Source organism: Mastacembelus armatus, chromosome 17 (assembly GCF_900324485.2).
Source record: "Mastacembelus armatus chromosome 17, fMasArm1.2, whole genome shotgun sequence".
Lineage (NCBI taxonomy): Eukaryota > Metazoa > Chordata > Actinopteri > Synbranchiformes > Mastacembelidae > Mastacembelus > Mastacembelus armatus.
The window spans coordinates 9658558-9670541 of NC_046649.1; the positions used below are offsets into that span (position 1 = coordinate 9658558).

Here is an 11984-nt window from a genome sequence, read left to right on the forward strand (position 1 = left end):
AAAAATTGGGGGAAAAAAGATGTCTAAATTATTTCTACATATCAATCTCTAATTTTTGTTTCTACATTTTTTTATTCCATTGATTATATATGTATTATAGTTTTGTTGATTTAGAATTTATTTCTATTCTATAGCTGACTGAATGCAGGTGTGATGTGTTTTATATATTTCAGCAATAACTGTTTTCTACAAATTAATTGATAAATGTCATCTTCTGTCCTCTGTAGAATATATACCCTTTACATTACATACAAATATGAGGTGGTTTATTGGTTAATGACACTTGTCCCCCAAACACTCATCCAGATCAGTTATCCCTATAGAAGAATAAGTGAAGGTCACATGAGTAAACACTAGGGGCAGCCAGAGAGAAGATTTACCTTTATACTGTATAGACCTACAGCACTGTACTACAATACACAAAAAAATCCAGTTAAAAATAATGAATACACTTGTTGCAATGTAAGCTATATAATAAACATTTTATTTTCATATACATATTTATATGTATGTATACATATACATATTTGCAGTTACAAAGACAATTTACATATTACTGTAATTCCTGAGCAATTTTTTTTTAGCTTGAGGCCTGGTATGCTTGCATTTTACGAGCTACACAAAGATTATTAGCTTCCAAAACTACAGTACCAGACATGCATACACATGACAAGAGGGCAAAGTACCAAATGCAAAATGCATCACAAAAGCAGTTCATAACTACTGCGACTTTCTTATTTTCAAGCTTGAAATGCATGAATAGTTAGTCAGGGAGACTTGATTATTAAAGTCTCTATGTAAGGCACCATGGATACTATGGTTAGATGAAATACAGTTTAATGATTCCCTGGGGACAGTGGATCATTGCAGTACCAAAATGTTACAGAATGGAGTAAAGAAAAAATAGTCTGTAAAACAATGCTGAGCATGGGATATAACAATTTCAACACGTGAAGAACATTTTAAGTACAAATATTTTAAAGTATGAAAATAAAAATACAGCATAACGAGTATGTGCAAAAGACCAACGGGAGCCTAGACATGAAAATAATTTGCTGATGAATGACAATACGTACATATTACACAAACTATCCATTCACCCATTATGTACCATTTATGCAAGTACATCCAGGGTTGCAGGGAGGCTGGGGCTAATCCCAGTTGGCACTGGGCGAGAGGTGGGGTACACCCTGGAGAGATTACCAGTTTATTGCAGGTACCACGAACTAAAACATGGCAAAACAATACACTCTTCTGTTACTGTCAGTGAAGCTTAATGCACATAAAAAAAAATTATGTAAATATCTTTGTACTCTGCCAGCAGACAGTTATCTTAAAATATATATTATCTTATTTACAAAACAGTATTTTCAATCCAAATGAGAGGACCATCCTTCTATGCTGACATTCTGTTAATGTCATGTGCGAAACACTTGCTCAAATTCACATTCAACATGTATGTTCTGTTGTTAGACATTCACAATGAAAGCATAAACTTCTACAATCTTTGAAATACCAAAGAGCATATATAAAGTAATGTGCATCATTTACAAATGCATAAAGGGCAAATATAACATTAGTTTCTATTTGTATTTTAAAAAAATAGAATCTTTTAACATGGTGGCCAATGGAAAACAAGAGGCCTGCAGCTGCAGCTGACTCAGCAGGGGTTCACCAGGCCTGTGGCGATGTTACTAGGAGCCCTGCGATACTGAGCCTTGGTGTTAGTGACCGCACCGTGCTTCTGTCGGAGATGAAGCCTTAGCTGACTCTTGTGTCTGAAGTGGAGGTCACAATTTTCACACTGAAGAAATAAAAAAAAACAAAAAAAAACACTGAATGATTCATCCACCAACTTCACTGAGTAGTTAGAGCTAGTGATAGGAACATGGATTCCAGGGGAGAAGGGATTACACTCCATTCAGTTAGTAGACAGTGAAAAAGGAGAGAAGCATAGTTAGGAAACTTACATGATATGGCTTCTCTCCGGTGTGAATGCGCATGTGGCTCTTGAGCGTCTGAAGGTGGCGGAAGTGTGTTCCACAGACCTCGCAAGGGTACGGTTTCTCTCCTGTGTGAATTAACACATGGGCACGAAGATGGGCCACCTGGAGGGAAACCATATAGTCAACGCACTAACACTGAGACAGTGATGTGACACTTTCACAAATCAATCCTGCAGATGCTGAGGTGCCCCCTCCCCCTTACCTGGACAAATCGGGAGCCGCATGTCTCACACTTGTATGGCTTCTCTCCAGAGTGGATGCGGGTATGAGTTTTGAGGTTGGCTGGTCTGTTAAACTGAGCACCACAAATGTTGCAGTGGTACGGCTTTGCACCTGCAAGTTTAGATCAGCAGGTTGTGAAACAGTGAAACAGTTACATCCATAAACTTTAGAAAGTCAGTCAGGTTTTACTAATTTTACCTGTATGAACGGTCTTATGGCTGGCCAAGTTGCCTTTGTAGCGGAAGGCAGCCTGGCAGCAGTCACACTTGTATGGCTTGTCGCTGTGGACCTGGACCATGTGGTCTTTCAGAGAATCTTCGTCTAGAAACTTGGAGTCACAGCTGTTGCAGAAGTAGTTGCTGTTTTCTGTAGAAAGAAAGAAACAAAACAAAATCAATGTATGGCTCAGTGCTTGTATTTAAAACAATGCTTCCAAACACTAGGCTCACAGCATGTCACTGATGGAGTACACGTACCACAGCTGGAGGAGGAATGCTCTGAGTGTAGCCTGGTGGTGTCATCTCTGCCGTATGAGTCAGGAGAAAGGTGTCCCATCTCCATGCGCAGAGGGCTGTCACAGACACAGGAGGAGCATCTGCAGTGGCTGCATATGACAGAAAGAACACAGAGTTCATAAAAGTTTAAGCTCTTCTATCAACAGTAAGTTTCATTTTGCAATTTGACTGAGGTAGTTTTACCTGCTGCAGGTGCTGTTGCTACAGCTGTTGACACTCTGAGACCTGGGGGTATCTTCTCTGTGCTTGGCGACTCCCTCGTCTACCTGGACCTCACTGAGTCCCCCTCCTCCACCACTCCTGCAGGGGCTCAGTGTAGGGGACATGGCTGGAGTTTCAGCACTGCCTCCCTGAGCCTCCTTTTCATTCTCATCAGGAATTTGGTTCATCACGATAAACTTGTACTTCTTCCAGTTGCGGGATTTGGTGTCTTTGTTGTGGTTTGGGGGATGTTTGAGGCTCAAGGTTGCGTTTCTGCTGCTAATGGACTCGGTGGGTGAGTTTGGCTGGCAGTCAGATCTAAGCGGACTTTGAGGACTACAAATAACACCCTTGCTAAAGCCTGGGGACAATCTTAGGCAGCTGGTCTGAGGGTGCTGAATACCGTCTTCCTCCAGGGGAGCAGCAGGCCCTTGAAGGCTCCCATGGGCTCCTTCCGGTCGGACGATAGTGGTGGGAAAAGTGGGGTGGGATGAAATTGGGTGCGAGATGGTGGTGGTGGACTCACTGTGAGCAATATTACTGTTGGGTACCTGCAAGCATTGTTTCTGGGACAAAGCCCCTCCTCTGGGAAGGGTATTCATTTTTTGGGAAATTTCCAGTTTGCCAGCAGAAACATGAAGATCACCGTAGACATGATAGGAGCCGGAGGTGTTGATACCCCTGAAAACATTGGGGATGTAGCCCCTGCACTCCTGTAAAGGGGATGAGGTTGATATGTGGTTGTTTTTAAAGTCGAATTCTTTTTCACTGATGGGCCTCAAAGCAGGAATCTCCTCAGCCAGATGTAATGAGTTGGTCTGTACTTCATTCTGCATATTCAGCAACTGATGCCTGAAGAAACATATTCAACTCTAAGTGAGATCTCTCCTGCTTTTGCCAAGACAACAGACTGTGTCCTATCACATTGTCTGATATAGTTTACCTGGAATTGATGAACCTGTGGCAGGTGTCGGCCACATGTTCCATCTGTAGGTACATAGCTGTGTTCAGAGTGGCCAGGACCAGACTGTCCTTGATGTTCAGACAAGATGTGTACATGAAGTCCAGCAGGATAGAGAAACCCTTTGGGTCCACTTTAGCATCTAAGCTGATGGTGCCAAGATTTGCATTCTCAGGGTCCATGAACACAGAATAAAAGAAGCCACTGTAAGAAAACCAGAAAGGTGGGTGCCATGATTATCTACACACGCATTATTTAGAATTGTGTGTAATTAGTTTATACTCTCGATCAGTTCTAATAAAGAAAAATGTGAGTGTGGCTGTGTATTCTGTATTTATTTGGTAGATAAAAATCCCTTTGCTTATCGTGTACCTGCAGGCTACTAAGATGGCTTTGTGGGCATGAAAATCCTGTCCATCAACTTGTATGGTGACATCAGTCAGGATGTTCCTGCTGCGGAGACGGTTGAAGTTAAGTAGGACGTCACCTGCATGGCGCGTGAACTGAATGCAGCCATCGGCAGCCGTGGCCATGCTGTCACAATCTGAGCAAGGGAAAATATAATGCATTGTTAGTTACTCTAAAAGAGACCTCCTGGTATATTAAGGCACATAAAAGAGCCACTATGTGTATATCAATTACAACATGGGTACATCTGGATCATTATGAGCAGAATTAAAATTAAGGCCATTCTCCTGATAACACCAACAAGTTGTCACTGTGGTACATCTCAGAAATAATTTTAAAGCAACATAGGAATCAGAATCAACTTTATTGACCAGGTTTGTGCACACAAACAAGGAATTTGACTCGATCATTATATATAAAACATAACACATAACATAAAAGTTAAACTTTAAAAATAAAAGACATGAATTAAAAAGAAACATATACATATATATATTGTATATGATAATTACTCTTGCATGTCATCACTTCCGGTTCTAGACTCACAATCAAAACAACCTTTGAAGCTAACAAATGTTTTGTGCGTGTTTTATCAAGAGGGGGCGCCACAGCAGAGAGAAAAGAAAGAAGGAGGGTCACTAAACCTTTAGAGCCTTGCATGTCATTGGGCCTTAATAACGGTGTTATTACACAGGCCCTGTGCCGTGACATATCTGTAAGTGGGTCAACATCTTTACAACTTAGAAGTGCGTTTATTGTCCATTTAATGCGACAGCTAATAATCGGACCAACACAGTCCCACGGGGCCGTGAGGTTTCAATGGTCTGACTCCAGTTTTTCAGTGTGTGGCAGATAAACAGTGTGTGCTGGCAGCCTGCAGGTTGTAAACGTGTTTGACGCTGAGCACATACCGTCCTGGCTGCTCAGATTAGGTTGCCAGTACACAGGGAGGTTTCCTGTTCCCCGTTATAAGTAGCACTCACCTCTTTTAACCCGCAAACATCAGCTCCCCTCCCGCTAAACTAATCCCCAGGTCTAGGCCTGAAATGTTAGACTCAGGCGGCTTCAGCTCGCAGGGTGTGATTGGAGAGAGAGTTTTTTGGGGGGGGGGTTTGGTTTTTTTGGGGCTTTTTTTCTTTGCTGCGTAACTTCGGCTCTGAGCCACCGAGCTCCAGTCCGTCCAAGTTGAGAAATACCGTTCGGGACCGCCCCGCACTTTAATTATGCTTTTTTTAAAACAACAAAATGTTATTTTTGTTGTTTTTGTCTTGTTTTAAAACTTGTCTGAAGGTTTAAAACAAGCAGTGAAAGGTCCTTGCACACAGTAAAGTGAAAAGATTGTTTATCGACCGGAGAAATGCGCAGAGAGAAAACTAGCTGGATGTTACCGACCGGCCCTGTTGCGCCACATTTTCTCGACCAGTCTCAAACTTGTCATATCATCAAACACGACTTTTAAATGGCCCCGAATAAACTAAAAAAAAAAAAAAAAAGACAAATATTAAGCTGTAACTCAAACCCGCTGTCCTGGCTAAGAATTAACACCACAAAGAGCAGACATTAAAGCCATATGTAAGACAGATAAATCCACACTTCCGTCTAAAACTGTGCAAATGTTAAAATCTGCTTCCACACTTCACACCTTTTAGTTCACGTCTAGCTGTAGGAATCACAAAACACTGAGGTCTGGGGGAAAACAGGCAGCCCCAGAGCAGCCGAGGCAGCCCTGTGAGCATCTGCTACTCCCACTAGACGTCTGACCTAATGCTGAGAAAATAGGAAGGAAAAAAAGTCACCTTGTAAAAGTTTCCTCGAAACTCTGTACATCACCACTTCTGAGAATCCAGTTCTAAGAAACGCTGTAGCTCAATTCTCGGAATTTCAACACTGGACCGTACCACTGTGGGCGGCCCGGGGGAGCCGCTCCCTGCCTCTGCCGCCCTCCTTCTCCCAGCAGTCTCATAAATCTTAACACACGGGTCCGACACAAACACTAGATTATTAAAACGTCTCTCTCTTCGTTGCGACTGTATGGTCGTTTTGAAAGGTTGTTTAGCTCCTGTCGGTCTGAGTAAACACCCCTGCCTGATGGACGAGTCCAAGTGCAAGGTCAGCGACTGAGTTATAAATACCAGGGGGAATATGAGAGCATGTTGTCCATGCAAACGTGCGGGAGGACCCGCGGACCGTCTTCACCCTCTAATAATTCAGAATACAATGTCCCCGTTTATTTTTTTTCCTGTGTAACACCTGCCCGCCATGTGTTGATGTCCCGCGCTTTATTTCACACTTTCCCCGCTCTGAGTCGCTGCAGTTCAGCAGCCTCGCTTCGTCTCTTTAAATGAATTAGCAGCATGTGAAAGTAATACACTTCTGGTAAGGCACTGGGCGGTGTATTTATATGCATGTTTTATTTCTGTCAATTCAAACTGAAAGCGACACATGTGAGTGTATGTGAAGTCCTCAGCTCTCCAAACGGCTCGCTCGCACCCGTCGGTGTTCCCACCACTTCCTGTGCATTGGTCTGGGTAACATTTAACACAATAAGATGAAAATCTCCGTCCAGTGTACTTACCAATCATCCAATCAGTGACACAAGGAGTTTCTGAATCTAATCTATAAATACAGTTACACAGTGAGGAGATCAGACTGCCATCTAGTAAATGGCATAAAACCTGTAACTAGTGTTTATCTCTTTATTATGTATTTGTTGCTATACTTGTTACAGGCTTTTTCTTTAGCTTCCCTGTGATCACACTGTATCTCACAGTTCAAGGAGCATTACACGTGAATGAAAATATTCCAGGAAATCATCTTGGTGTTGAATTGATGCACACTGTAAGCACACCCATAAAACATAACTGTCCCCTGCTCAGTTAACTCTAATGTTTAAAAAAACAGATGTTTCAGTGTTTTTATTTTTTAAACATACAGAGTTACCTTCTGCTGGCATGATCTTTCACTCTCACTGGTGAACTGCAGTGATGAGCAAACATGCAGGCAGCTTGGACCGAACACCGGGAGGAAAACAGAACTGGAGAAATCGAGAACCATGAATTCACTATAGGACTATATTTGTCACAGAAATACATTTCCACCTGATCATAGACTGCGGGGTCAAAGCGACGTTTCTTCCACTTTCATTTTACATTATTACCATATAACCAGTGGTCCTGAACAAGTATATTAAAAGCTGCTCGTAGTGACACTGCAAAGACTTTGTTTGTAATAAATCTCAATAAAATTTGAATCTTGGAAAGGAACATGACCAAAGTCAGGACTTGGCAGTTTACAAGTATGATATTACTAATAGGTCTGATTTCATGTTTTTAACAGACGTCTACAACTGTTATACTGCTGTTAAAATGATCACTCCTTCCTGGCACTCACACAAAACAGGTCGTGTTTTTGTCCTTATCTTTAGACAGAATTTTCTCCATGAAATAAATACGCCATGCTGCTCAACAGGTCTAAATTACAGCTGCTCAGGTGGCTATGGCAACAAAGCAGCTATTTCTAGCTAATGTTTTCACTCTAGATGTTTTTCCCCTGTGGTTATCTTTAGTGGCCCAAGTTTCTGTGGGTTGCTCAGCTTTACATCCTTTGAAAGAAGTGATATTTTCTAATCTGAATGAGACGAGACAAAAGTTGTTCACTCAGTCAGAGAGTCTAAATATAAATAATAAATGTCTGATTTTCAGGTAGTTTTTTTTTTTTTGACGCACAAAAGCATGCAAAGAATTTACCTCTCAGCCTTTTTTGCCTATATCTTTGCAGCATCTTTAACTTAGTATCAGAGGTTTTCTGCAGAACAAGAGTAGATAAGCTACAGCAGATGTGGCACAGACAAACAGCTGTGTGTGCTAGATATATGTACATTCATGAATCTAATCAATATAATCGCACAAAAATGGGGCTTTTTGTTCACTATGCAGAATGTAGGTCTGGCAGTTTTTTCCCTTGTGAGGAAGTTACCACAAAAGTTGACTCAAATCTGCTGAAAGTGAAAACAAACATCTCTTATTGCTGTTGGTTGCAGATAAACCAAATTCTATGATTCATTTTAAAAGTAAATAAATTTGCACTCTTGAGATTTTATTTTTATACTTCCATAATGTTTTGAGTTTTATGGATCCTACATTTCCCTTAATGTGTGATAGTGTCCTCCCCTGGAACCTCCCTGTCAGATAAATGCCCACTTCTTTCTCCTCTCTTCCAGTTTTTAACACAGGCTTTCTGTTCTTAGAGCCCAATCTGACATTAACCTAATGACATCACCAGGGATGTTTTCTAAAACTTAACAAAGGTCCTTTAGAAAACACTATACAACTGTTCTTACTGAAAAGGTATTACCAATCAAGACCAATAAATTGATATCTGTGAAATCAGTGGCCATTTAAAAGGATTCTAGAAAAAGTCACAGAAAGAGCAACAAAATAAACATGGTATTTGTTTTTGATTGTGTGTGGCTTTTCCTCATACATCAGACACCTTGTCTAATTTTCTGCAAGCGCTCTCTGACGAATAGTTGTCACAAAAACAACACTACATGGAATTTTGCCAACCACCCCTGGCACAAATTTGCTGCCTTCCCTCCGTCTCCTGCTCAGCCAGTCAAAGAACTTGTGCTATGTTTTAACAAGCACAACACCACGGCTTCTTGTGAACTCCACTGACCCAAGGCCTAGACATAGACGGATATCGTACCAAAACATGTCCCAGGCACACGGTTGTCTGGCAGGGATCAAAGGTCACATCAGTAAAATACTGTACGACTCTAAATCTAACAGTCTTCAGAAACACGTAGCCTAAGGGGGGAAAGAAGGACGTGTTTGTTTCTGAACCCAAATCATGCAGCATGTATGAGACTTACTGAGAAGTATTTATTTAAACCGCAGACGGTAAGCGGTCTTTGCATAATAATTGCTAACTACATTTGATCACATCAAGTGCATTGTGGTGTACTAGAGAGTGTGTGGTCCTTTTATAGATGAGGGCAGGTCAGGTCTTCACAGTTCAGAGGATATTTGCACATACTCTGAATAACTTGAAGTATGGTCATGGTCATCATTTCTGTTCTCAGAGCTCAAGCTCAACGAGATGTAAACAAAAGTGTGAATAACCTGACGTGAAATACACAAGACCCTGTTGAACTAACACAAGTCAATAAATCAATTTGTCAATCAACAAAAGGTGACTCAGAAAAGGTTTTGTTGTTTTATGGACAGTATATTTATATTTTGTGTTATATTGGAAAACACAGGGAATTATAACAGGCAATTTATTTTTTTGCATTTTATAAATCAAACAACTGATTTATAATGAACATAATTAGCAGGTTAAATGTAATGGAAATAATTTAGTTCAGCTGAAAATTGTAAAACTGGTTTAGACATTAGGTAACTAACTGTAATGCCAGTGCTTGTCCCAGTGAACAATGCGAGATAGTTACCGTTATAAGTGTTGACATTTAGGTGTAAAAGGCAACATTTTTGTTAGGTCACCAGTCAGCATGACTTTGAGCAGGCAGCATTCTTGAATGCATTTATTTCTGAACAGTAAACCACCTGCAGTAACATTCAAATTAGAATATTGTTTTAAAATGTCAAGTCAAACACGATTAACTCTGTTTTTCCAATATTTCAGAACACATTTTTATCTGCCTGCCCTCTGATGTGGTTTATTAAGGTTGCAGTCACAGTTTGCTCCTTCAACATTAAACACAAACTCTGCTCTTCATTACTGTGTTCATATCTGTGATTTCCACAGCCTGACATGACCCCAGGGAAGAGGACTGCTGAGCTTCATAATAACACATCAGGCTTAATCCCAGCACTTGTTATATAAAGTTTGTATTCTGTGTTTCCACTTTGTATTATTTTTATTTCTGAAATGGTCCATCTCATCTCACTTTTGTTGAGTTGGGCTTTTGTTGTTGTAACAGGTGCACAAAGAATTTCAGCAGGAAACACTCCTTTTCCATCCTGGGTCAACTGAGCACAAAATAATAGAAATAAAAAAATAAAAAAATGATATTACATGTCATCATGTTAATTAAGACTAGCACTTATGACTAAAAACATTAATTCATGCACTGTACCTTTAGTTAATGAGACTGTTTGCTGACGCAAAAACAGGAAACAGGCCAGTTTTCAATGTTCTTTGATAACGGCCAAAAACATAAATCACAATGTTTGGATTATCTCATTAGTCATCTGAGGACACCAAATCATGTGGATCAACCTCAAATATAATGCTTAGAGGAGTTACATGAATGGTGGCTTTGTTGCACCAAACCAAAGAATGTATCCTCAGTTGTAAGTGGCTAACTGGATAGTACGTGCAGAGAAAAGGTACTTCTGAGGACCGCTCTGTGCATTATGCAACATGTCATTTTCTGATGTTATAATATGGGAGCAAAATATAAATAAACTAATGAACAGATAGAGATTTGCTACTGGCCTAACAATATCAGACTCACTTTTTCAAAAACATGCACCAAAAGTGGAAAAGTTTCAGCATTGATCATCATCCAATTCATCTTTACCAGCAGAGAACACATTAGGGTTCGGTGTAGTGTACCGTTACTATCTGGAATGTCAAGCAATAAATGGGCAAAGTAAATATAAACACATATTGCAACACATTACCTCTCACTATGTGGAAAAGTACCAGAGTACACTATGTCACCATAGTGGATCAACCTGTTGTTTTACAGCAAAGCCTCAGGGAGGAGGACGGGTACGTGTGTGTGTGTGTGTGTGTGTGTGTGTGTGTGTGTGTGTGTCCAGTGGTTTCTCTATGGAAAATTACCTTCACAATAGAGTGGCTGGGAAATTTTGGATGTGAAAAATGAATGCGGAGTGAAGCCTTTCACCTCAGCCACCATCAGTCGGTGTTGTCACAGCACTGCAGCCACTGACAAGACAACAGAAGTCATGTTGCAGAAAAAGTGTTTACTCTGAAATGAACGTAGAGATCAGGAGATCAAGCTGTCCTGTTGAAAAATTTGAGTCGCAAAAATGTGTCATTCCGATATAAGAAATTCTTTCTATAGTAAAGTTTGCACATTCATGCACAGGATAACAAGAACAGTGCAGCACATGCTTGTTACGCTGTATATGATACTTATCTGCCTACTAGTTCAGCAAGAAGGAAATAACAGCAGTCATCTGACAAATGCACACACAATCTTGCATGGCCTATTTGTATACTGTATATGTTTTGCAGAGTGAGAACATAAACTAAAAAGGCGTTATTGTAAACAATTTTAATAACACAAAATGATCCACAAACAACCCAATAGTGACATTAAAACATGCACAGAGCTTCTCCCAAAAGAATTGAAGTGATTCTCACTTGTACTGATTTCATGGACTAGCTGCATGTGCAGTGATAGTAACTTTACTTTGAAATAATTTGTATTATTGTCTATTTTGTATGTCAATGCTATCTTCATGTATTTGAAGATGGTTTAAAAAAAATGCTCCACAGGGTCAAAAAATTAAATGCACTGAAACTTGTTGAGCTCCAGGAAGTTGCTGACTTTGAGGTTAGGAAATAATGCTCACAGGGAGCAGGAAGCTAATACTATTAGCTGTAATCTGGACACCAGCTGCAGCCACTAAGGCACTCGTATAACTCTCTGATTAGCAGCTAATCCGGATGTGA

The 11984-nt window shown here is 40.4% G+C and overlaps 1 protein-coding gene across 1 annotated transcript; it reads right to left on the bottom strand.

Moving 5' to 3' along the window:
- Nucleotides 1–463: 463 nt before the first annotated feature.
- bcl6ab (BCL6A transcription repressor b) lies at nucleotides 464–6241 on the bottom strand. The gene is made up of 9 exons (XM_026314360.1): nucleotides 6110–6241; nucleotides 4278–4449; nucleotides 3888–4109; nucleotides 2927–3796; nucleotides 2705–2832; nucleotides 2427–2594; nucleotides 2209–2339; nucleotides 1971–2108; nucleotides 464–1804 (listed from the first exon to the last, which is right to left on the bottom strand). Exons 1-9 carry the CDS (start codon nucleotides 6138–6140, stop codon nucleotides 1661–1663), a joined length of 2004 nt encoding a protein of 667 aa, XP_026170145.1. The 5' UTR covers nucleotides 6141–6241; the 3' UTR covers nucleotides 464–1660.
- Nucleotides 6242–11984: the final 5743 nt, after the last annotated feature.